The 27,770-nt window shown below is 41.8% G+C and overlaps 1 protein-coding gene across 1 annotated transcript in view; it reads right to left on the minus strand.

Moving 5' to 3' along the window:
- The window catches only part of LOC115380757 (ALK tyrosine kinase receptor), a 282,301-nt gene that overhangs the window by 24,405 nt on the left and 230,126 nt on the right, over positions 1 to 27,770 (minus strand). Inside the window, 13 exon segments of the mRNA XM_030081965.1 lie at positions 206 to 266; positions 268 to 311; positions 1,477 to 1,632; positions 3,511 to 3,606; positions 5,141 to 5,176; positions 5,179 to 5,206; positions 5,208 to 5,297; positions 6,579 to 6,715; positions 6,718 to 6,733; positions 8,469 to 8,579; positions 12,683 to 12,830; positions 15,015 to 15,180; positions 22,238 to 22,366. Of these exon segments, the coding sequence (XP_029937825.1) occupies positions 206 to 266; positions 268 to 311; positions 1,477 to 1,632; positions 3,511 to 3,606; positions 5,141 to 5,176; positions 5,179 to 5,206; positions 5,208 to 5,297; positions 6,579 to 6,715; positions 6,718 to 6,733; positions 8,469 to 8,579; positions 12,683 to 12,830; positions 15,015 to 15,180; positions 22,238 to 22,366 (1,218 nt within the window).

A 27,770-nucleotide genomic window follows, 5' to 3' on the forward strand; every position in this document is an offset into this window, starting at 1 on the left:
AAGTCTTATTTAGACCAAGTTTTGTTTTACTGACGAGTGCGAGTTAAAGTGTTTTAAGTGCTTTTACTTTACAGTTAAAAGCACTAGAATCACTAAAGTCACTACTGACTAGATGATACCTGATTTTACTGTAGCACACCAAAATCACTGTACTATGAATAATTAGCCAAAATCCATGTATATGTCGGTACTTACTTATCATGACTCCCGACCACGGCCAGTAGCAGGGCAGCAATGAGGGCCGAGGTGCCCACGGACAGACCCAGCCGCCAAGTGGGAGAGAGACGGCTGGGGAGACAGCGGGGACACCCCTGCAAGACAAGAGGCAACAACAGCGTTACACACTTGTATTGTCCCCAAAGGTGTATTAACATTCACCTCGCTGCTCTGATCCCCAACTTAATTAATGATGTGAAAGCGATGACACAACAGAGCTTAGCGGCAGCGACGGCGGGTGCATGTCAATTCCTCTTAGGTGGCGTGGGAGATCTCATTTCGCTTGTCTAAGCTGAAGAACAAATCAGCAGGCTGAGAGAGACCATATTGAGACTTTGACCTTTTTTGACCTGGCATCATAGCGTTATCTACTGCTTCTCATTAATGCGAACAGATCTGCAAATCATACGGCAAGGTGCGGCTCTAAGTTATTGAGATGTTATTCAGACTGCAACGGCCCTGTTATTTGGCTTCAAATTATAAACTGACGTTCCAACGCATTATTTCATTTCAGATCCCCACTGGTAATTCATTATTCATTTCAGATCACAAATCATTGTTTAAGGAGCAATTTTCAGGCCATTGAGGTTTGTGCGTCTTTCTTTTGTTAGCGATTAATCCAGGAATAACACTATTCTCACGGACAATTCATTTTCACTCAAGGTTGGCGAGATCTTTTATGAGCCAAGCAAGTTGCATGATCTTAGGGCCATTAAATTTATTCATAAACTCATTCCAAATTCATTACATAAGGTCAATCTATGACTATCCATGTGAAAATAAACCTTTTAGTCTAAATCCCTAAAAAACTGACATGCCGAGATAAAAGCTTTTATCTGACTGGCGCAGAATTAAATTACAAGTCACAGATCAGGATTCCACACTTGGCAAATACCGTCTCATACAACTATATCCATTTTCATTAACAGGTTAGGCTATCCTAAGGATTGATAATGATTATGAGTGATTAAGACAGTATTAAAAGTGTTTCCTCAGATAAAGATTCAATAATTACAGAGGCTCCGGGCTTAATACTTTTGTAGATTAATTTATTATCTGTTCACTGAGTCACAGTCTATTACAGGTACAATTACATTCAGCTTAATTCATTTCTTCATTCTGATTAATTCCGGTTCTTTGTGCGTGAGTGAGAGGTAAAGCGAGTGAGGGTCTTGTTCATTACCGGATGTACCGTAAAGTGTGTTTTCAAAGTAAACTGGCATGTTGACAGGAGAGGGGAGCAAAGGTTTGCACGCAGACCTGTTGCGTTGACGCAGGACACCCCGTCTGCTGCCAGGATGAGGTCGTTGTCGCAGTAGCACACGGTGCCATCCTTGGTCTCATGGCATTCGTTGCTCTCACAGTGGCTGCAGTTCTGCACTGGGTTAATGATCACCTCGCCATGCCCCTCCATTCCTTTACCAAAACACACACACACACACACACACAAAAACAGAAATCTCAGAACAGATGTCACCAAAGTGAGCAGGGCCAAGGGGTTTCCACAAGATCCACCTCTAAAATGACAAACAGTTTAATTTCACTATAATTCAATTCACAAAAAGTGTCCATATTAGAGAATATATAAGAATGCTACATCAACAGCATATAGTCTTATCAAATGGGGGTCTATAGTCTCAACATGTGAGCCTATTTGAGGGTTTACGACATGAATATATTTGAGAACAGGCGTAGAGTACAGTCAACAAGATACATCTGTGAGCCCTATATTTGTAGACATATTAATTCATATAAATGATGACTGGAGTACAGTTTACCTGGTAAGTTATATGTAATACAGTATAACTCTCCGGAAAACTCTCCTCCAGAGCCACAAATCTGTCCTCATGCTGCGCATAATGTGATTAAAAGTCACCTGAAGCACATTCATTTCCTAAAGAATTTAGCAACCAGGGTAAGTCAGATATTTTAAGTTTGTTGGCTGAGAAAAGTTGCCCAAAGCTGAACTTTTCAGTCCTTGGCTGTCAACACACAACCAGGTATGCTTGCTAATATTTTTCCCTGTAGATGTTATTTTGTTCCATGAACAGTCTGGGTGGAAGAATAAATTGATAATGCAATATACTGCGAGACTTCTTCTTCTGAGACGTTATAATTACACTTGTGCCAAGTATCAGTATTTCAGTTTTCAAGTTAATTTCCACAGATGCACATTTGAGTTCCTATGAGGCATATTTGTTCCCTGCCTTTAGGTGTTTGAACTGAAACTGTTGTGCCGTGTTCATGTTGCAGTCGCTGTGCAGATCAAAACAGTGAAACCACCACTGATTCCTGCTTTTTGAAAAATATTTTGCCTTTTCCAGGCTTCATCAGTTACATATATCATGATGTATCATAGCTGATTATCTTACAATACATTGCATATCTCAGAATCGCCTGTATTGTGAGACCATCTTTGTTGTGTTTATAGGCTTGTGCAGACACCACGAAAAGGTCTGAATACCCGCACTGCAACATGTTTTCAGTAAACACTGCTGCGGTGCAAGTGGTCTGCATGTATATTTAAGCCTTCATTGCATTTTTCTGTGCTGCCTGTACAGGCCTATAAAAGCTGTAAAAGGTACGTATTCTAACAAAATACTCATTCCCTCCTTATTGTTTTTATTCTTTACTTTTTGCCTTTTTGGGAATCCTGTTTTTCCAGTTTTTCATGTGTTGTGTGTCAAAACACTAACAAAATGTAAGGCAATAGCAAACAAGTGACAATATTTGCCTATTCAAAACAGAAGAGTGTAGGGACGGACACTCATAGTACAGGTTTTCACTCCAACCACACACTACAGGTGACTTTCCTGATTAGTTCCTCCTCTCTGGGTGAAGGTGTTAATCAGAAAAAATCACCTGCTGTAGCCTTTGGCTGGAACTAAAAACCCGCAGGCAGTTGGCCCTGTCTTACAGTATCCTCTGGTGTTTTTGATGCTACATACTGAATTGATTGTAAGCTACACCGAGAAAAGACATATGAGCCAAATGAGACAAATTACTCATGGGCTTTGTGTGAAATCTTGCACGATAGTAAGCAGTGCCAGTGCATTAGCTTATAACAACAATTTATTTTTATTTTTATCTCATCTGCAGAAGCTGGATTTTTCTCATCATTCTGTTTTATCAGATCGTAAGTGGAAATACATCAAATCTAACCTAGAAACCCAAGAGAGGTAAACCATGCAGAATATAAATTTCTTGATTAGAGATGTTGAGTGGATGCTGTATGTGGCATATGTTGTATCATGGAGTTTCATTCACACGTGTGTCCAAGCACAGCCTTCACACCTTTCAGAGGATCTAGGAAGAGTTCTCCTTCGGGACTGATGAAGGATGAGCCGTCCTCCCCGTCATGTTTGGGGTCATCTGCAGACGTATTACCACCTAGGGACCAAGACAAGTGCAACACAGTAACTGACAAAATCAATTGAAAATCTGAGTAACTTTCTCAACAAATACACACCCATATTCAAACATACTGTCCACAGAGAAACAGTGATATATACACCTCGAGAATTGGATCCATTAGTCTAGAGGACAGTTCAATATGATCTGTTCCAATCCTGAGCAGACTGACACTGCTTTGCCACAAATATCATACACTACTCACAAAAAGTTAGGGATATTCAGCTTTCGGGTGAATTTCAGGATGAACCTAAAATGCATTATAACCTTTACAGGTGAACTTAATGTGACCTTCTGTAAACTTTTGAATGCACATGTCCAACTGTTCAATGGTTCAGTACTTTTTGCACAAGTTGCTGTTTTCTAACAAGGAGCTTAACGGCCAAAATTCACATCAGGTGTTGATGCTCCAGCTCATCGAGGTTGTATCATTAGGAACGGCTGCTGGAGACTGGGGTGCCTCAAATGGAGTGGCCTGCACTTTCTCAGACCTGAATACCATAGAAAACCTAGGGATCAGCTGAGTCGCCGTGTAGAGGCCTCGGAGCTCTGTACCCAGAACCTCAATGTCTGAGGGCCGCCCTTCAAGAAGAGTGGGATGCCATGCCTCAGCAGACAATAAGTCGACTTGTGAACAGCATGAGACGTCGTTGTCAAGCTGTAATTGATGCTCAAGGGCACAGGACAAGTTATTGACACTGACATTTTTTTGTGTGGTATACCCACCACTGTTGTTGGCTTTTGTTTCAAGAATTGTTTGAGATGAGGAAATCACCAGTGTATGCTTCTACTTAATGCCCTACTTTCATGATATAATATCACTGTAGCGTGAACATTTTCATTTTCCATAAATTTCACCCAAAAGCCAAATATCCTAACTTTTTGTGAGTAGTGTATGTATATCTATTTTTCTGCTTATTTCTTTGCTCTGCTGCTGTTTCCACAAATGGCATGTTACATGGCGTAATCATATAACTCATACTTTGGTCATTGTACTTGTATTCTCATCCTGTAACCTACCAATTGTATGTGCACAATCCCTCTTTTGCTCCACACCTTATATTTTTTCTTTTGTATGCTTGTTGATGTATCCTGTTACTATTTATACTGCCATGCCTTTTAGTTTCACTGTATTTTTTATTATTCTGTAAAGCACTCTATTGCCTCTGTATATAATGTGTGCTATATAAATAAAGCAGCCTTGATTTGCCTGCCTTGCAGTGATTCCATAAAGATTACGAAAACTTACCTTAGGTTAAGTACAACAATTTTTACTTATGCAAAGACATCAACATGTCACATTTTGACAGTTTCCAACATTTAGCTGCTTTTAAATTTGTTTTATCCAGGCTTGAACATAATCTGTGACCAGTCTCTCTAGACACCAATTCCATGCGCCACTTCAATGCAATCTGCGATGATTTAGTCCTTTGTAGACTTTCTGTAAATGAAAAAAAGAGAACATTCTACAGGATTTTTTCTTCCTCTTGGGAGTCTGTCAACTGTGACTGACCTCTGTAGCCTCCGCCGCCGCCCCCAGACATACAGAGCCCCCGCCGCCTCCGAAGCCGCCCCGGGTCCTGCCAGAATTTCTGACAGGCTTGGCCTCCCTGGCCTCCGAGCACCAGGGGTCTCCACCCTGACTGGCTAGGTACACTGTCATTCCAGCCCTCCACCTCCGCTGTCACCACACACAAGGCACATTTGACATGACGTGATGTGAGTAACATGTGTGGAGCGTGTGTGTGTTGTGTGTGTGTGTGTGGTGTGTGGTATGTGTATGAGGGAGAGAATGAGAGACAGAGAGTCTACCTGTGGTAATAGCCAAGGTTTTGGAAAAAAGGTGGAAAATTGTATTAAACATTTAGCATGCATATACACACACGCAAACTGCATTAGTGCATACAGTGTCAATGCCAGGTAGAGCAAACACCACTAAAATGCATCATGTGCACACACACACACAAACACACACACACACACCTCAAATTCCCGTTATTGGTAACAAAACCAGTTATAGGAGAGGCCACAAAAATATAACAAAATCCCCTAAAAGAGAATTGGTAATACAAGATTAAAGTTATAGCTAATATAGTTAAAGCTAATCCCTCCCTATTCCCAAACACTCGCCAATTTCGTTTTCCGCTTCCATTTTCCATTGACTGCTCTAAAACCTGAGAGATACAGAGAAATGACAATAAAATATAAATAAAAAATCTCATCACACTAGCAACAAAAACCCTAGACATGCTTAATATTTTATTTTTCGTTTACAGTTTCCTCAAAAGTAAACCTGGGGCTTCGTGAACACACTAAAATCAATATCTTAGTTTTTTGGGCCGCCCGTCGGCTCGAACTACATGAATAATGGATACCACGGTGTGTATGAAAATAGCAGTTACAGTGAAGCATCTTGTTATGACCGGCAATGAGGGGAGACAAACTGGTCGATGGGAGTAGTCACGCATAGGGCGTCATCGCGTTTTCTTTTTGCGAGAGACCAACACTGGTACGTTGAGGTGGAAAGTCCATGAAACTCATGCACCAAGACAGGAGTAAACACCTCAGGGACAAATGAATGTGTTTTTAAGTGCAGGCAGACACCGGCCATACAAATACATAGCTCCACTCCAGGCTATCTGTACACTTGGCTTCTTATTGTGCGTGCATACAGAGGAGAACATGATACACACAGCCTCTCTCATCATAATGTAAGGATAGATAGGCCTTTCGCACCGCAGAATGATAACGGGATATTATCCATCTCCTCCCATCTCCCCAGCCATTTATTTTCCATCTTGGCCTCAGTAACTCATTCACGCCCACTACGTCTTTTTGTCTGCCATCCTTAACTCTCTCACTAGCACATGCAGGGAAAAAAACAGTATATACCCCTCCATCCTACATACATAGGCACATACTGTAGGCGTGTTACCAGCACACATGCACACATACTAACCTGCGGCGTTAAGGTTAGACTTCCCGTTGCGTCCAGGTTGGCCAGGGTCACTGTCCATCTGCTCCTCCTGGGTCTCTGATTGGCTGCTGTAACCCCGCCCGCCTCCCCCTGCAGCGATGATGAGGGGATGTACACTTCCTTCTCCACCTGGAACCGTGACCATCATGTTGACAGTTAACTCGATGTAAATGGATGTATGTTCTCTTTAAAGGATTCCAAGCTTTTGGGAGGCTAATCCACTGATCAGCTTAGCTGTCAAGTGATGAAAACAGAGACACAGAAGTCATCCATGTGTTCCTGGTTTAACTGTTGGCTGAGGTTGTTTGGTTTGTGGTAGAAAGGAACTTAATTATGAAGGTGTTTATAACCGACTGTTTGGTTCATAGCATCAGGCCGTTTTGATAACTGGTAATCTTTTTTGTCTTCCACATTGTTTGTGTGGTACCATTCAAATCTATACTTCTATATATTAATGACATCACTGCATGTGTATCAAACTGCACGCTGGTTCAGTAGATGGTGAATCAGAAGGTAGTGAAGAGGAGTGCAGGCACTGCTGAGGCAGCTAAGCCGATAAGCACTGGGACACTGAAGAGTCAGACAGTGTGAAGTGACTCCAAGGTAACAGCTGCACGTGATGATGATGATGATGATGATGATGATGATGGTTGATGGTATCATTAGATAGGTTGTCATGTCAGTTGGTGATGTTTGCTAACATTGGCTAACCTAACCGTTACAAGGTTTCAGTCTAGGTTAAAAAAAAAATGCATTATGTCATCTGACTTCTTTACATCTGCAACAAAATTTGGTGGTGCTGCAGGAGAAGTGTTGCTCTTCATCTACATTCAGTAAAAAACACAGCAGATGTTTATATTATGCTTAGCTTAGATGTTCTCTTGTTTTGCAGTGCATCATGGGAATTTTATGGGGAAACGACTCACCAGTACAAAGCAACAAATTTGGCCTTGGGACACTCTAGAATATGGCTGGGTCCCTTGACACCTCACTGCCTGCTGCACTGAACTAGAGTGCGCTTTGAGACAGACCCTTGGTAAAACAACAAGTTCAGTGCTTTATTATTCCAACTATAAAAATGGCACTGATTACAAGGGTTGCAAAACTGACTAATTTGCAGAATTTTTTTTATATTTTAGTCTAAATCTATGGTGCATTTTTTTTTTTTTAACAAACTGCCTCTGTACAGCTAATAATCACTGCAAAGTGATTGAATAATGGTTGGTCCAAAATCTGGCTACATGCAGTCTTTACTGAGTTAACGGACAGTATTTGTTTAATGTATGAATTGCATGCCATGTAATTAAAAAAGCATTTTATCACTAAAGGTCAGCGTTCTTAGATAATATTAAGGTTGCCTGCATCACTGAACATGGTGCTAACAAAGTATTCAACATGGAGCTCTGGAGCAAACGATCTACCAGGGACACGTGGATGACTTTGGTGTCTGTATTCTTGTCACTTAACAGGGAAGTTGACCTACAAGTCAAACTCCCCAAAACCTGGTGTATTCATTAAATGTAAAATGCATTCCACTTGAATGATTATCAGTTAATATACAGGATATGATGTAAACTGAGTATCACTTATTCTGGGGTGCAGAGATGTAAGGTGTGTCATCGGGGGTATCACATAGGCTACTCTATCCCATCCCAACCTTATATATCTGAATTGGGCTACAAGCCATAACAACAGGTTCTAGGATTTAAGTTTTACAATCACAACTTTGTTTTACTAGATACTAAATCTATGCATTGCTATAAATTGCATTTATAAACGAGTTCTGTTCTAACAGTGATTGATCAGTGGCAGTATATGGTATTGATCAGTTATGTCTTCTCCCTCACCCTCAGCCCCTTCTCACCTTGAACACATATGTTGCTCCGCCTCCTCCGCCTCCACCCCCTCTGACTTGAGTCTTGTTGGCCATTGGGCCGCTCTGTTCGATGCATATCTTATTCAGTATGGTGTTGGACTGCAGGGAGGGAGACAGATGTCAGTTCACCAGAACCAGAGTTGACCTACATTCATGGAAGTCAACTGGGAGAAGGTGTAGCAGGTGCCGTACCTTAACCTAAATGTGTCCAAAATGTTAGCATTATAATGCAAAGAAAATGCCAAGCAAAAAAACACATATTGTTCTGATGCCCAGTGTTCTCTTTAAGATGATAGCTTGGTGGCCTGTGTCTAATAATTTATCACATTAACCAAATAAAAACATCTTCACCCGCCAGTCACTGTTCCACTTAATCTTCCCAAAATTTAGTCTATTTATTTAAAAAACTGAAATGGTTTTGGCAGTCCCTGATGAAAAATGATATTAGATGCAGGGACTTTGCCATAGCTTAAGGTTTAGTGAACTGACGCCCTTGACAGCTTTGTGAGCGCTATTATCCTGTAAGTTTCTTTCCCCTCTCTCTATCTCTGCTCTCTCTTTATTCTGTCTGCTGTCTGTTACATCTGGACCACCACTCTGACAGTCTGAGGGGGGCAGTGGGTGGGACTTGTGACTTTTTTGAATGTGAGCGACAGGCGATCGGGGGGATCAGTATATTCAAAGCCACCCCCTGTGGAATTTTTTTTTCACTCTCCACAGCCCGTCCTTTCACTGTACCCCTTCTTACTTTGTAGTCAAGTGTGTGTGAGTAAGTATATGAAAGAAAGAGAAAGAGAGAGTGGAGGTTTTCATACCTGAGAGGATGTGTGTGTGTATGTGTGCATGAGAGAGACAGACACTGACACAGACGGAGAGGAGTGAGTGTATTTGTAAGGAGCAGGGAGGTATCATTTCCCTTGCAAGAGAGAAGGCTAGGTGTGAGAAAACACTGCTCTGCGGCACAAATCACTTTGAGAGCGGCCCTTTGGAGAGAGCCGGCTCCCCTCACTGAGCTGGAGGGAGGCTCAGAGGAACCTTAAACGACCGCAGTCTCCCTCTCTGCTCTGTGCACGTCAACACACCCTGTGTTAAAAACTAATAACTAAATGACAGTGGTGAAAACCTCTGCCACCTAAACACACATTTCTTGAAGGCAAAGACCCTTTTAATATGTTTTGCTAAACACAATTTAGACTGTAGTGCTGGTTTTAACCTTAACCCTAACCCTGTGTTTTATTTCCAAACTCAAATCCAGATAAAATGCATAATTTACTGTTTTCATGTGAAGACTCGAATTTGACTGAGTGTCACGATTTTGCTGTTAATGAAAAATTGCATGGCCTTGTCAAGATTGCGAAAAATCTACTGTCCTTGGGTTAATAAAACCCTTTCAAACTTGTTTGGATAAATTCAAAAATGCACGGTAGTCAAGCTCCAAACAAAGCTGTTTTTTTCCATCCCTGAAAAGTTGACATTTTTTTTTGACAATTTGTAGTGATGATGCGTACCAAACTAATGCTCCTAAGCCCCGCACAGCAGCACTTGACCTATTTTTCCTCTATTTACAGTGCTGGGACAAGCTGAGGTTTTGGAAAATGTAAATTGTGGGTGATGGATGTTTTCATTGGTGACTAGAGGGCTTGTGAGGTTTAAGCCTCAGTGCTGTGAACTGCAAGTGGAAGTGCACTCCAGTGTTAGTCAAGAAACAAAAGGGCATAATGGATGACAGCAACCCCTGGCAAAAGAAAACAAGTAAGCGTAGGAAAAAAGGTGGAGAGGTCAGAGCAAGGTTATTGGCACTATTACTGCAATACACAGTCTACTGGGTGGCCTTAAAATCTGTGATTTACTGAGGGCTTGACTGGGGTTCCAAATACAATATGACAAAAATAATTTAATGATGTTTAACAACAGCAAAGCGCATCCTGACTCTCAATTTGAGACCACTATAATTCCGTATTAATCGACAAGAACAAACATTTTCAGCTATGAGCATCCAAATGGAGAAACCTTTCACCCAAGCAGGGTCAGTCTATTTGGTGGCAAATCACATAAAAATGTGTGTAGACCACAGACTTAAAGTAAATTTCATTCACTTTTCACACGCTAGCCTCACAAGGGTCGCGGGGGACTGATGGAGCCTATCCCAATGCTCACTGGGCGGAAGGCAGACTGATTAAAGTGTTTAATTTATTTTTACTATTTTTATATTTCAGTGATGTAATTAATTTTTTCAACAACTGTTGTTATGGTTTCCACAGGTCCTATAAATGTGTTACTTTACTATTTTCAGAGGTCTAAAAACTGTTTTCTTCAATCAAAATGAATTTTACAAAGACAGTGTGCTGCCACATCCAGGTCGCATTCAGACAGCAGCAGCACCAATTGAAGCAGACAGGTGTCCCGCCACAAGCTGCGTGATAGGCAATGTTAAAATTCTTAACTAATCAACAGCAGCTTTGTGGATGAGATGCCACACACACTTGACTGTAGGACCAGTGGTGTAGTGGGGCAGAAGCGTGGGTGAGTGGCACCACCTCAATTTAGTTTGTGAGTGACTGGTAAGTGAGTGTTAATGAGCCGTCCATGAACATTGTGCTGAATGGGCTCATGGATTGTGGTCAGTGGTGCTGCAAATCGAATTTCTATCGTTTTCTTCGTTTTTTTGTCAAATTGTAAACCACTGTCATAATATTTCAAAATGAAAAGAAAATGTGCAGTAATAGACTCGACTTACAGCCTTTTATTAGGCTCTATAAGAACGTTTCAAACTCAACACTGCTGTTCGACATACCTCGATTTCTTTCACAATCACAATTTTGTAAAAACAACACTGCTTTATTATTAAATGGCCCCAGTGAAGTTATTTCTGTGCATCCCTAACGTGGAACTGGAATGAGCCAAACACTACGCCTGTCTTACTACAACTGGGACTCTAATGGCTCCACTGACAACTGGGTCTGACACCCTTGGGAGTCAGAGATGGAGAGCGAGGCAAATGAAACTGGACACATGCCATAATGTATGCTAAATATGTTTGGCCAAGTTTCAATCAGCCAGTAAAATGCGCCCCACAGACCAAATTTTTTACTGAACTAAAAGTGACGTCAAACAGTGAGATAAGTGTGTTATGTAAAGTTGTGTGTGTGTGTGTGTGTGTGTGTGTGTATGTGAGTGTTACTGTCAAGAGCTCCTTCTTTGGCCGGTCTTTGAAACAAATGCCTCTTATTGGGATGATGCCTAATGACAATTAACTGAAAATATCTACGGTTTTCATCCTACATTACTCAGATTTGACACCTCTTGACTCTACACAGTATTATCCATCAGTGTGAGTAACTGAAACATTTATAGTGCCGTTTGCGCTTGGAAACGGTCCGTTTGGTTGCAGGCAGCTTATTAATATACAGGATTATTTATACATTTTATGCGTGAGCTAAACTAGATTTACATTCGCTGAGATATGCCTCATTTTCAATGCATCGGCTGAAACTAAAGTTGCTATTCTGTGCCATTTTATTTATGCTGGAATTGATTGTTTTAGCTACGTTAAACTGACACTTGGGTGTAGTCATCTACCCCCCATTTAGGGGTTGGATTCACTTTTGAAAATCGATTTTAGATTGCACTCCTGGTAGCATTAAAAGGAGCTTTAAATATGACTTACTGGAAGCTGCAGAAGCTGTGATCTTGCTTTTGGCTCATACTGTAAGTTGTCTGTTTAGTGTCAAAGGTTCTTGTAAGTTAAGAACCGTGGAAAAGAAAGCTCTGTTACCTGGATATGGGACAGGGGTTTCCTTCGGGGAACAAGGCATTCTTGCGCAGAGGGGTTGGATTAAGAAATCAGGGATAAAGTCAGGTCAGGTCGAACCAATAAAGTCTGCCTGTATGGATAAACGCTTCAACCATGCCTGTCGTCTACGCCCATCTTAGCCCAGCACCTCTACGCAAGAGTGCCTCAGGTCCCCAGAGGGAAACCCTGTCCCTTACCTAGAGAAGCAGAGCTTTTCCATCCATGGATCTTAGCTAATTCTCTTACCCAGCACTTCCAGAAACACTGTGTTAGCACTCCACAACTTTATTCTCACTCTGTGGTAACAGTTTTTTTTTTTCTTTCTTCTTTCACGTATTTATGTTTGTGTTTCCTGGAAGTTACTGACAGTTCCAGATCTTTAGGGGGCACTTTTTAAAAAGACACTCACGTTGGGGCAGGCGTCCTCTCCTTGCTGTCCCACCAGGATGTGAAGCAACTCGCCCTTGTGGAGCTCAAAGTCTGCCGTAATGTAGACGCCATGTGACCTGCTCATGGCCAATACGCTGCGACCGCCAGCTGCCCCGTAGGCTGTGATCCTGAGGTGTGGGGTTTTATCACATATACACACACACACACACACACACACACAAAGACACACACACACAGAGAGACACACACATACATACACACACAGGCCCACCAAAAGAATGTATGGCCAGCCACCAACACAGAAAACAATGCACAATAAAAACCTCATTAGCAGGATAATTATCCTAATGAAACAGTAAATGCACTCATCAAATATCTGGTCTCATTAAGCCTGATAACAGCATTTACAATGCTGTTTTCAGTAACGGCACTCTTATTATTGTTTGTCCATGTGTGAGTCTCAGAGGAGGAATATCGAAAGGCAAATTTAAACCTACTCGCACCCAGTGACTTTGCACATCACCACAGCTGGGTAAAAACGTTTGCATCTCCAAAATGTCAGTTTTCAGGGAAAATAAGACAACAGTCTTGATTTTAGCTGACGATAATGTATCTTTCAGTTTACCAGCGAAGTCTGAAAGGTTTTTATGAGCCCAAGGGTTGTGCAGCTTTCTCAACCCACAAAGAACCGCGTAATCCATCAGTAAGTTTATCACAAAAATTGAAGTTATGATGTTTTCACCCAACAATGACGATATGTTTATTGAATATTTTGAGTTACAGGAGATTATGAAAAATAACCAACGGCAGATAGAAAAGAATGATTTAAATTCCATCGCCTCATGGGAATTCTGCTATTCCTCCTGCAATTTAATGAGTGCATGACCTTCAGTAACAGCCACAATTCATTTAAGCACACTTAAACACACTGTCACCTGAGGTGATTTTAACAAAAATATCTGTGTGGTAATGTGGCTCCCTCCTGGTGCATAAAAAAAGAAATGCATTCATGAATGCACGAGCACCACACTGACACAACACCCACACGCACACACATGCTCTGTGGCAGAAAACACACATTTCAAATGCTCCAATCTCTGCCCACTAAAAAACAACTTGATTGGTTTTTGGGAGCGCTTCGATATTTTCTCCCTCCCTGGTGGTAGCACTTGGTAGGGAGAGAGAGAGGAGAGGAGAGGAACAATGCTGCCCGGTGCTTGGGTAGCTACCTCAGCTGTTTGCCTAATGACTTTTGGAGATGCATGCGCATATTCATCTTTGAGTCCGTCTGTCAACATCCATTTACATGGTCTGCCAGCTAAGCCAGGCCGCCTCAAGACCACAATGCTTGGGTTTGTGTGGACACAGAATTTTTTTTCCTCCTCAACTAACACATAGCTTTTACTTTGGTATTTCAGACTGTGTGTGTATGTGTGTGTGTGCAAGTTTTATCTTTTGTCGATGTGGGAGGCTTGCAGGGCTCAGAGACATTTCAGGACGTGAGCCATCCAGTTATATCCAAGTTTAATGCCTCATATGTCACGAATGCACACAGGAGGAATACTGATCGCACACAAGGTAGTGAACTTAAATCAATGACTCTGCTGCAAAACACTCTCAGTTTGAGGTCAGAGTGGTATATCTGGTTTTGTGGGGTATTTAGTGGTCGCAAAGGATACCAATGTGGACACCGTGGTGGGTGGTTTGGGGATGCAGGAGCCAGTTACAGTGTGAAGGATGCTATTTAGCTGACAGTACACTAGGTTTCGCTCCCCTCTGCAAGAGTCCGATTAGTGATATTTCACTGTTTGCCCCAGGAAGATCGATGTGGTGCTGAGCCACCGAGGGCTGAGTGGGTGTGAGACAGAGTGCGTATAGATGTGATGGACGACAGTGGTAGGCCTACTTAGTGTGCTGAAATCTGAGATACACACATGTTAAGTGACTATACTGTGTGAGTATGCATGTTTATGCGCTAATGTGGAAGTATAGTAAGGACTGGTTAGGCATTGTGATCAATGCACAGTTGAGAAAGAGATGATGTTGGAGGCACACTAGTGGTGCACCGGCTAAGTCCCATACCAGGGCTTAGTCCCGATCGCAGTGACCAGGGTTCAATTCGACCTCAGGTCCTTTGCTGCATCTCATCCCCTCTCTCCCCCTGCCTTTCCTGTCTATTTCTACTGTGACTGTCAAAATAAAGCAGAAAATGCAAAATATAATCTTTAAAAAAGAGAAAGAGATGATGTTGATGCAAGAGAGGGTGTTGGTAGAAATGCTGCTGTGCATACGATCATTCAGAATAACATTTGCATACAAAATGTTGCAGAGGAGTTATGCAAGTGTCCTACCTGTAGGTGCCAGTTTCTGGGACCCGCCACATTTGGATGCCTTTGAAGGGCCCTCTGGTGCCGACTGTCACATTGACGTTGCTGTTCCTGTAGGAGCTGCTGCACTGTGATGGTGTCGGGCCTTCAGGTCCCACCGCCCCACAAGTATGAAATGTCCACTTTTTGGCTTCGCATGAGGAAAAAACAGAGAAAACTATATCACCAGTTCATAAACCACACGCAGCCACAGATGCTCATTGCACACATTCACAGACATGTACATAATTATATTCAATCATGCACACACATACGCAAACACAAAGAGACTGATATTCAGTGCGCACCACAGACTCATTACAGTTCCATTTGTCACACATTCATTCCACTTCGGCAATCCCCAGTGCTCCACTTTCATGTCAATAAAACCCAAATATACAGTTCTGAAACAAATCATTACACATCGGGAGGGCAAGCTCCAGAATATGAGCAGATCATATGAGGTGCTTCTGTCATCATATCCCCCGACTGCAGTGGGGGTAAAAAAGATAAAACTGGTGGCAGGATCACAGGTGACAAACATTTCTCCTCATTTCCCATGTAATCTCATGCGTCGGTGCTAATTGGAGTTCTTTTCGTTGCAATTAGCACAAGATTAGTCTTGTCAGATGGACGTGGAGGGACTTAACACCGAGGTGCTAAATCCTGATTTAAGGCTTGTGAGCACAGAGCAGTGAGAGAGACACCGGGGAGTGGAGCACCTCTCTCTCTCACTCCCTAACTCTCTCTCTGCCCTCAGCTGCAATTTGTAAAAGCTGAATGCTCTGCGACTGCTTATCATTCGTTTCAGACCAGGGTTGATTAGAGTAAGTCTAACACCAGTTAAAGTCAAAGTCATTACCAACGACAGTGCAACTCACATGATGGCTTTTGTTGGCGTGGAATTACTGTCATAAAGCCCACTTGCATTTTCTACAAGACAGATGAATTGTTGCCCGGTGTGATTGTAATGCTGTTTGTGATTAGATACTTCTAAAATGGGCTGTCATGGGCCTTGCTTTTTTTTTTTTTTTTTTTTTTTTTTTTAATTTCAGCATGATTAGATGGTAAGCTAATTAGATGGTGACAGGATATAGAGGAGAAAGGAAGTGTGACACGAGACAATTCTCAGAAGCGTGACTCGAACTCAGGATGCTACCAGTTCACCAGATATCCATTTGCCTGCAGTACACTTGGCTGTCAGTTTCCATACATGTCAGTGACAGTCCAAATGATGACCAGTATCTGACTACTGGACCTTTAAAGGAGTGCTCATCAAGGATCAGATATGGTCGTCTGATCCTCACGATTGCTTTTGTCCAAGGCAGCAGCTGGTCAGTGAGCCAACATCAGTATTCCTACAGCGATGGTAACTTTTATTCTTCCTCTGAGTTCTACTCTGCTTCCCTGCAAAACAACATTTCTGTTGCTGTTGGGGAAGTGTTGCCAGCAGAGATGATTTCAAGGCAGGCTGCACTTTTGAAAACAGTGAAAAACACTCCACTACGGTAACATAAAGATTCTGAGTTTACCCTGGTCTTAGCAAATGCACTCCTGCTGTAGAAAAGTGGCTGTTATGAGGTGGCTGTAGTCTTGTCTGGCCTCCGTCCAGCTGGAGTAAACAGATCCCTCAAGTCAGTATTTTCAACACCCAACAAGGTGCAAGAGCCTAAGATCGCTGGGAACAAATCCATCACTGGTATAGAGAAGCCTTCAAAGCAAAACAGTGCTAAAACATAAATCCTACTGTACTCAATCCATTAAACCATGATGGCAATCAATAACCAATGGCGGCTGTGCTAATATGAAAAAAGGAGGGGGAAAGGTTAGAAGTGAGGGAACCACGACATCCAAAGTTGGATTAGGTTTTTATTTTGTTTATTGAGTAAGTGAGTTTGGGGTAGTTTTTATGTGGCTAAGGTCCTTCTTAAAGCATTTACGCTTGAATGCCTCTTTAATTTTTGACATCCCTGCTGTGATGAGGGCAGCAAAAATCCTCCATTAGATTTCTCTTTCCTCTCTCTGCTGGTCATGGTCAGTTTCACACTTCAGCCCACCTGATCAGTCTTGTTTGGCCCACACACACACACACACACACACACACACACACACACACACACACACACACACACACAAATCAGACACACACACACAAACAGAAAAACAACACAAATAACTGCCTCAGTCTGTGGACATTCATATTCTGAATTTATATCCCAGTTGGGACACAGCATTTGTGAGACATTATTGTTAAACCGTAGCATGGAATGCTTCCTCCAGATGTTAGTCAAAAGTACAACCTACTAAGACACCTCATTAACAGCAACAACAGTATTTTCTGTGACATTTGAAACACATCACATTTAGAATTAGGACATACAGTGGACATGACTGTATGTCCTAACCTACTAAGTCAATTGTACATATGACACTGAAGCTAGTAGGAATGACCTGAAACCTGGCTCTGACTTAGAGTGTTTTCCTAAAGCTATGAATCATGCTTTAATGCAATGGGTTCTGGCAATGTCTCTATGAGAGACGATTTACCAAAGTCAGTGCTTGCCACACCTATGTGCCAAGACCATTTGTCAGTGCTAACCAACCATAGTTAACTGATCGCATCGTCAGGCTTTGCCGAAACCACAGCAACTTTCAGACTGGCTAATTGTTTGTCTTTTGATTCAATTCTGTAACATTTCTCAGCAACAGAAGAAATCACCAAATTTACTTTGCTGTCAGTAACATCACAACTCTTCATGGCCACCGCCATATTTGTTTACTTCTCTGAAGTGATGGCATCATCGCAGAACTTGTTGACTGGCCAAACGGGCATTTAAAACAGAGTCCTGTTAAATCTACCCTTGGGAATAAGAGCAGTTCCAGACATCAGGAATCATCACATATTTTAAAAATATGGGAGTAGCCATAATCCGCGAGGGCTGGATCCTGGCTACCTTTGACTGTGACACTGACAGTGTCATTCATAAAGGTGTACTTTGCAAAATTGCAGAGGGTTGAATGAAATTAGGACTAAAGCAAAATGTGGAATCAGCATGAAATTTTGAGCCCACAGTGTTGTCACTGATAGATTTTGTGTATATTCCACAATCAGTTGAGTCTCAACAGTCCTCTATTTTGCATAGTGCACCTCTAGATAGTCAGAAACAGTGATCAGTACAAGGAAGACAAGCCAGTTTTCCCTGTAGTTTTAGACCACTTCAGTGTTGTTTATGTTGTTGAAAGTCTACACACATAAGCACACACACCTCCCAGCTGGTGTAACGAGCTTTTCTGTGATACACAGCAGAACAAACACAAACACAATATATGCCCTGTGTGGCTCCTTCAATCTGCTCTTATTTTTTATATTAAGAAGTGCTCTAAGAGACACTAGCTTGCTCTAATAAGAGTGAGAAGTGGTATGTGCACACAAGTCAGCACTTCTGACCTGCTACACGCACACGCACACGCACACGCACACACACGCACGCACGCACGCACGCACGCACGCACGCACGCACGCACACACACACACACACACACACACACACACACACACACACGGACAAGCATCCCAGGGGAGACTCTGATTCTGCCTGACTGCCTATTATATGTCTCTTCTTCTGCCATCGTCATAATGAACAGTGGCCTCCATAAAAAGAGGGGCAATCACTTATACTTTCATCAGCTAGATATTGTCCCCGACACATCTAATGAGAGAGAGACACAGAGAGAGGCAGAGTTTAGAAACCTGCCATAAAAAAAGCTAAAAGCATGTCGTGATCTCCTTTAAGGGTTATTAAAAAAAACTGCTATTTTATGAATGTGAAACTCTGTGTTGTGTCCGTGATTGAACCATGTTTAGCAACACTGAACACAAGTCTTTTTTCTTGAGTCTCACACATACACATACACGCACACACACACACACACACGGCTCCAGATCCATATCTTGATCCTTGTTCTTCTTTTATCTCTGTTTTTGTCTGTATTTGTGCTCTCTGTTCTGTGTAGGGCACTTTATTGAAGAACCTGTTTGATAACAGCACAATCGATAAATTTGGCATAACTTGCTTTTTCGTTCCACTATGTTTTTTGTTTTTTTTGTCTGAGGGGAGGGCTACATTAATCAGAGTCTTTGTTAACTTTGAAGGACAATTATTCTTCAAGCTACTTTGCTCTCTTAGCATGTATTCAGTTTTACCATTGACGGTTGTCCTCCTTGGGCCGCCCATTAGAAAGATGGATCAACACTGGCGTACCATGAACACATTTGAATGCTAAATGCAAACCTTATGGAGCACCCGAGTCCAATTAATTACAATAGTCTGTTTTGTGTGGTGCTGCTTGTTATCAGTCTCATGTCTGTCTTGGTGACTAATGTTCCTCCTCAAAACACAAAGTAGCAACAGCTAGGTAACTGATTGCTGTGGGCCAATGTTTACGAACAGGCAAACAATGAAACATGGACTCGCATCTCGGCTGTGCAGCTAATTAGAGAGCACATAATGGCCAGAACTCAACTCTGCATGCAGTATTAAGGGACCGACATCTGCTGTCAATTACTTTCGAGAGCCAATCAGATTGCTTCCATCACCATCCCTTCTGTCTTTGATTAGATAGCCATTTTCATCTACTCTGGAGGACACAGAGATTTGTTGTGGTCTATTATTGAGCTGGGATTTGTATAGATCTGGCTGTGAAAGTGGAACACCTTGATGTGAAAATATGCTGCATGTATTCAATCTACAAAATGCTTGTCCATTTTGTTTTGCTTTTGTAGAACAGTTGTTATTATGTTGACATTTCAGCGCATGGTCACACAGCAAGCGGCTGGCAGTTCAGACTACACATGTAAATGCATGACCAGTGTGTGTCTTCTCTTCTTAAAGCAGAAATTGAAAACACTGATGTCAGTCAATCATGCACACACACACACAATAGCCAGAGAAAAATAATCCCGGAACTCATATTGAGGTTAGCGGCATGCTCCTTTCCCATTAGAAGGGGTAATCACAGAAAGAGAGGGGAAGCGAGCTCATCTAGGGCGGCTTTCCAGCTCCCCCCCGAAAGCAACTGATGAGTCAGCAGAGAGAGGCCGTGGCCGACACCACGCAGTGAGGTGGCTCTCCAATACAGCAGCGAGAAATGAAAGTGCCTGCTGGTAGAATAGTGAGGAATCAATGGGGATGAGGAGAAAGAGCAGGAGATAGATGGGAAAGAATAAAAGAAGAGAGAAAGTGAAGTGAGGGTGAAGGAAAAAGAGCAGAGGAGGGAGAAGTAGGATGAAAGACTGTGATGAGTGGGAACACTGACAGAAGACAGGGCGGCAGGACAGGAGGACAGTGATGGGAACTAACGGAGAGTGAATGAGGTTGCTGTGGAGGTAATGAAGATGAGAAACAAACGGAAGGAGCGACGGAGAGAGACGACGTTGCGGCTATGCATAGATATAGTGGCAGTGCAAAATGCAAAGATGAAAAGGGGAGAGGGAGCAGAGACAGGAGATGCTGATGTTTGGTGGGGTTAATCACTGAGCGTGTCGGGGGAAGAGGAGAGCCTTGTTGGAGTGACAGGCCTGCCGAGCTAAAACCCTCATCAGGCACTCCGTCCTGCCCTGCAGACGTCAAACCATCAGCTCCGGAAGGGGAAAGGAGAGACGCCTGGCGAATGTTAACCGCTCAAGGCTGCCTTTGAAATGGCCAGCGTATAAGTTCAACTTTTTTCCCCTGAGTTAATATCTATGATAATCACAAGGGCAAGAGCAGTGTGATGTCAAAGTCCCATCTTTCTCTGAGGAGATTTAAGCCAGCTGGCTTTATTGAAACCATACTTAGTATTACCTGTGTAAGCACATTAAAATAGCCTTTTGCTGCTGTCCTTGCTGAGAAATCATAGTCGCTGGCCACCTTTTATGAAAAAGCTTTCATATCAAACTGTATATGACAGGCAGTATTCCTTCAAATGCCATACATACAGTTCAGCACAAAAGACATTCCTCATATAGATTGAGCCCTTGTTTGGTAATTGACCTATTCAGTCTGTTCAGCGCATAATCCAATAATGTTATCAATTATGGAAGATGGCCACACATTAAAATCTGGCCTTTCACTGTGCCTGCTTGTTCCTCCAATGACAAAATGAAGTGATAGACCACTGAGTGTTTCAGATTGGAGAGTGCTCCAAGCCACAGACATTCAATCAGACATGTTGCTGCACAGAAATAACTGCAAGATAGCATATTAGTGCGTGGGTGTGATTCACCTAACCAGTCTCAAATGGAAGGTGAGGCACTCTACCCAATAAATTGATTTGCTAGGCTTTAACAGCATGTGAATGTCATAAAAGCCTTTTTTGCTGCTTGTTTGAGTAAACAAGATAGTGATGAATGCAATTACATACTCTGAAACATAGATCGCAGGAACTCTAGACTGTCTAGACCAGTTGTCTGGACTGGAAAACAATGTGGCTCTAAGTCACAGGAGCAGAAGACTGAATTTTGCATTTTTCTTTCCATTTTAACTATTGAATATAAGTGGCTCAAATCTTTCACGAGCCAAGCTTGAAGACATCTGGTGCGCCTCAAGAACTTCAAAGCAACTAGGTGAAGAAATATGTCTCAGTACAGGTTTGATATGAAACTAGCTCTAACTTATGACTTTAAATATAGAAATTGAAGCTCCGCTTGTCTTTACCCTTTTGTAGTGGTGAAGTGAGAGACTGCGAGGTGGAAAATGTCAAGTCTGTGTAACTGGCTCCATTGACATTCTCAGGAGACAAATTGGAGGATTTTACACTTCAAAACTGCCCGTCCCGCTCCATTTAATGCCAAAGGAGAGCTCTCTAGCGTCACTCAGATGTGGAGGCGGTTGAAACCAGTAGGTGGCACACTTACTTTGTTGCAGCCCATGCATTGTGCCATGCTCAGCACATGGTGAGTGACTGTTAATCATTTATGCATGCGTGTGTGTGTGCGTGTGTGCGTGTGTGTGTTTGATGTGAGGGTGAGAGCACGTGGGAGACAGCGAGAGAGACAGATTTACAAGACAATGGGAGAGATCGATAGAGTGAAACAGGCATAGACGGAAGATATCTGTGGAGAATGTTCCTCTTCCAGTGTATAAATGCTTATCCTTTCGACCACATCTGAGCGTCACTCAGCATCAGCTTTCATCTCTCTTTCTCATGCCACTCAATCACAAACTTACAGTCATCTGGAACAGGGATGTACGCTGAAGGGCCCCCATTGGACGGTGTGGTGGTTTTGATGTACTGATTGATTGGTCTAAGGGGCTGCCTTGTTGTGCTCGTGGCCACTGGGGGGAAGTCGCCGTTGGCTGAAAAGAAAACAGATATTGTGTTATTGCAGACGCCATCCTTGCCTTTAGCTGCTGTAATGAAATGCTGAAGCTGTGATGAAGAACTGAGTAAGCACACTAGCTATTAGTCTCCTTATTGCTACAGAAAATGCAGAGCCACCAGTAGGGGTCATTCTTTCATCAGTGGCAGTGGATATATGGACGGAGGGGAATGTATAACAGCCATCTACAACATCTCTCACCAGTCCTACAGTAGGCAGGTATGCACTGTGAGTCTTGCAGTAGTGTATTAAGCCTCCAGCCCCACCACTTTCCCAGGACTGAGATCATAAGCTTGCTGCCACCGTGATCTCTTCCCCTCCAACTTCTCACATGGAATTAGGTCTTCCAAGTAAAAGGCTGGTTGATTGGCTATTACGGCTCAAGATAGAAGAACCTAGTTTTTCCAAGGATGTTAAAGTAGGGGAGACTAATTTTACCTGCTGTAGTTGGATGATGACCTGGAAAAACAGGCACCTGCCCCCATTCTCATCCTCTTCTCCCATTAAGAAAAAGGTTTTCTACGCGAGTGAAACCATTGTTTGTTTGATCTTAATTTTTTCCAACCCTTATTCTTCAAATTCATGAGAAGAAGTGGTGAGGGCTTCACTGGAAGTGAAAAAATGGGACTGAGCTCCCATGGTTACTTGACTGAGTGAATGAATCACATTTTTTGATTAGGTCCATGAACTGTAATCAGAGGCAAAAAAAAGTGTTAGAGTGTTAAAGAGTGTTAAAGTAGTCAGCTGCAAAGACTGAACAGGGACTGCAGAGAACAATCAATGGAAGCCAGCCCATGCAAAATAATAAAATAAATATTCAGTGTTAGAATGCTAATGCCTTGTATTTAGTTGTTGTGCAAAGAAAAGTCTGGAATTGCAGAACCAGTGAATCAATATTTTACAAAAATGACGGTAAATGTAAAAATACAAAAACACATCAACATTCAAATAAATGTCATCTTCTAACATCAGCAGCTCATTTAATTGATGTCACCATGATGTTATCGTTGCATTCACTTGGTGTGACAGGTCTATGAAATGAGAGCACATTCACTTGTAAACTTTGATAGTCTTCTTCAGAAATATCCTCACAAGTTCTTTCTGTCTTGATTCTCTCATTTGTAATTTCCTCAAGTCTAATCCTTTAAATTTTTCCCTAATTCTGAGTGCTACTTTAATAATGCTTTCATAAAAACATCCTGCTTTTTTTTAAAGAGCATTGTACAGCATGTCCATTTCTTCAACCTTGTGCATAGATACAGATGCCCTCGGCAGCTCAGATGCTGGATGAACCCTGTTGGCTGTTGTGAGGATAGAAAACTCATATATAACTAAGACTATTTCCAAGAAGTCGGTTCAGGTTCACCGGCTTTGGCTTGTAATGCAGTCATCATGCAATTACATAACAGCAAACAAGGGCAGTTTCACATCTTGACCCACTGCTATTCTGTTGCCCCTGCCTCCAATTTATAATTTCTGCTGCTCTCCAACAACTACAAAAATGCTCTGAGTTTGACAAAAAGGTGAATAAGATACAGCATCTGAAAAGGCTGAACTGTCAGACTAGCTTCAGAACAAATGAAGTTTATTTAAGCCGGCATAAGACAATGGCTAAATCAGTCAACAGCACTGAAGACCTCCTCATCATTATCATTCTTTTAACAGTCTTTGTGTGTTTGGTATAGATATTTGAGGCAAACAATACACTGTAAATGACACAGTATTGGGGGTTAACCTTCACACTAACTTATATTTATATTCTGCACATGGAACAAATTGTTGAGAGCACAATTAATAGGTCCCATGGTACATCTGCATTTCAGAAAGCAAGAAAGAAGACAAGAGATGTTTCTCAGCGTGCGCCAGCTTTTTCCGTAGAATACCACAATGACAGCTTGTTTACACTGAAGTTGCCTGATATTCTCAGAAGGGCTGCTCCGGATGGCAAACAATGGCAAAAGATGATACAAAGGTTTGCTGACAGTGTTCTTCATTTGCTTGGCTTTTCCCAGCCATAGAGTACACCTACAGTGAAATTATCCTGCTCCAGATGCAAAGTTTAAATGGTCATATGCACACACATTAAACAGGTGCCTGGTTGAGAAGTGAATAGCATATAATTAAAGAGAAGCCTGCACACCAAGGTCACTCCAGTCACCTTTAATTAGTGGTCTTAATGTGATATAGTGATGCCATCATTCAGTAACTTACAACACAAAGTTACATACATCCTTGGAAGCACTGCTTAACAATGAGTTTATTGTAAGACACAATGTGCTGTCTTACCATTATAAATAGATTTAAATCTGTCTATATCTATCTGTCCATCTATCTATCTATATATACTGTATCTATATACAGTGGTGGAAAAAAGTTTTCGGACACCCCATGCATTTGTGAAATAGTTTTAGTTTAGTTTATTCACACATCATCCAGGAAATACAATACAATACATGGTGTATACAACAGGTATTATTATTATTTTTTTTACACTATTGGATGTGTGAAAAGGGTCACCCCAAGGAAGCTATTTAAAGCTTTTAATAGGGGGCATTAAGAATCACTCTTTGGTCTTCAAGTGCAATTTCTTTTTGTACAGTCAAAATACTAAACAAATCCTAAAAAAGCCATTAAAAACTTAAAATTGATTGGTTCCATAAAAATACATAAGAAATTTTGAGTATTGGGTCATTTCATTTGGTACCAGTGATGAAGGTTGTTCTTTTATTAAAAGATACAATTTTTGTTTCCAAGCTTGGTGTCTATATAAAGCCAGCACATTTGAAAGTTCTTCAGACACAAAAATGGCTAAAACAAGGAACCTAACGCAGGAAACACGCCTGAAGATAAAGATTCTCAGCCAGGAAGGCTACAACTGCTGCCAGATAGCCAGGAAGTGCAGATGCAGTCCTTCAGCAGTTGGATACACTCTGCAGAAATACAGACGAACCAACAGCTTGGAAGACAAACCAAGATCTGGGCGTCCAAGGGTTTCTTCAGCAAGAAATGACCGCATCCTGATCCGCATGTGCAGGCAAAACCGCCGAATGACATCACAGGAGCTTCAGCAGCAGTGGTCAAACCAAATGGGTGTCCAGTGTTTCACCCGCACTGTACGTGGCCGACTTTTGGATCATGGCTTAAGGTCCTACAAGGCTATCAAGAAGCCCCTGATCAATGAGAGACAGAGGTTAGCCCGGCATCGTTGGGCCCAGGCACACAAGAACTGGACAGCCAGGAATTGGAACAAGATTCTGTGGTCAGATGAGTCCAGTTTCCAGCTTTATCTTCCTCCTACTAATGTGAGAGTACGCAGAAGGCCAGGCGAAGTATTATCTCCAGCATGTACAGTACCTACTGTCAAGCATGGTGGAGGCAGTATCATAGTTTGGGGATGCATGAGTGCTGCTGGTGTTGGTCATCTCACTGTCTCACTGTGTGATGCCACATTGAACTCTGCCAAGTATTGTACCATTCTTGAAACCCACATGCTCCCTTCTGCGCGTGCACTGTTCCGTCGAGGTAAAAACTCGATGTTTCAACAAGATAATGCCCCTTGCCACACATCCAAGGCCAGTAGAACTTGGCTGTAGGAGCACAGTATCCAGGTCTTAGAATGGCCAGCTCAATCCCCGGACATGAGCCCCATTGAAAATCTGTGGTGGATTATCAAAAGGTCTGTTTCAAAGCGTAAACCACAGAATTTAGAAGAATTAAAAGCAGTAATTCAAGAAGAATGGGACAAAATTACCCCTCAACAGTGTGAAAGGCTTGTGGGGAACATGCCAGCCAGGATTAGAGTTCTACTACGTGCCAATGGCAGGACTACTAAATATTAATTTGATGATGTGATGGTTTATTTATTTTTTGTTCAGTTTTGAACACATTCTGTTATTTGTTGACTTTGATACCGACAATGTTGAGAACAGACATATTTTAACTGTCAAGAATTTAGTTATGTTAGTTTTTCTTGTAAACAATAAACAAAAATATATAATTTGTATTTGTTTGTATCTGTCTAATGCAGCCACAACTTTTGAAACACAAAAAAGATTTTTCCACAAATATTTCATGATAATATTTGAGATTGTGTAAAATTTTAAGGGTGTCTGAAAACTTTTTTCCACCACTGTATATAGATAGACAGATAGATATATATAGAAATATCGACATAGATAGAGATAAAAATATAGATAGATATAGATATATATCTGTTTCTCATCTGAGGGCTGACATCACACATAATATGGAGCTGATGACGGCTATATGGCCAAATTCACATGTATTGCCTATATTGAAAAGAGTAACAGTGGTACATAGTGTATAGCTAATCATCAACAACATAAAATCACATTTGGCACTTTGTGTAAATGATGTTTAATCTGAAAAAAAAAAAAAAAAAAAAAATCTGCCATGATTCAAACTTTGTCTGTTCAGTCCAGTAATTAAAGATGACTTTTGGTGTGCGGGCGTTTCTTAAATTACAGCCTTCTCCATATACAGCAACTGCCCATTTTGGAAAAGTTCTCTGAGCCGAATACCAAGTAGGAATCCATCTACAGTTTTCATAATTATGACAAGTCCCAAAAGCTACCCTCACTGTGTCTCTTGCCAGTTCACCAAGGAAGAGACAGATCATTACTAATTCCTCCCACCCATGATTCCAGGGACATTATGGGATGTTGAGAAAAACACTGTTTTTCATCTTCATCTCTCTAATCATATCCACAGAAAAAGCACAGCCTATGCAGCCTGGCTCTCCTGTCACCTCAGGCTGAAGTCTCAGCGCTTATGACAATATGGCGGGGGACTCCCTGAGCAGCTGTAAGGATCGGAAAGCTCGGGCCGCTTTCCATTTGGTCAGAAGAACCTGCTAGCTTTGATTTAAAGCAACAACTAGACATTAACATTAATTGTAGTAGAGTAGAAAACACACGTATGGCCTTGTGGGTGATATATTTCATTTAAAGGTCGCTTTAATCAGAATGTCGTATGAGTTTGTCATAGTGAGCAGCATATGTAGGACGTCAGATTCATAGCACCGAAAGCTGTAGACTAATGTCTGATGGCTTCAGTTCGTGGTCTGTGCTGGAGCTTTCATTGGGGAAAGAAATCCTGTAATTCTAGCTTCAAGGCTAAAAATCCTCTCAACGCTGTTTGCCACTAGGAAAATCAATAGTTCATTCCATAGCTCTGTAATCCTCAAATAAATATGATCTTCTAAAAGTCTCCATCACTTGGGAGTACAGATAAAGAGTATACGGTCAGATTTGATGGATCATATACAGTTAGATGAGTGACTGCAATATGTTTGATTGTTTGGGTAAGTAGAGGCACTCTACTCACCATTGCCTTCCTGACACCAAGCCCTATCGATGCGG

Source organism: Myripristis murdjan, chromosome 22 (genome assembly GCF_902150065.1).
Source record: "Myripristis murdjan chromosome 22, fMyrMur1.1, whole genome shotgun sequence".
Taxonomy (NCBI): Eukaryota; Metazoa; Chordata; class Actinopteri; order Holocentriformes; family Holocentridae; genus Myripristis; species Myripristis murdjan.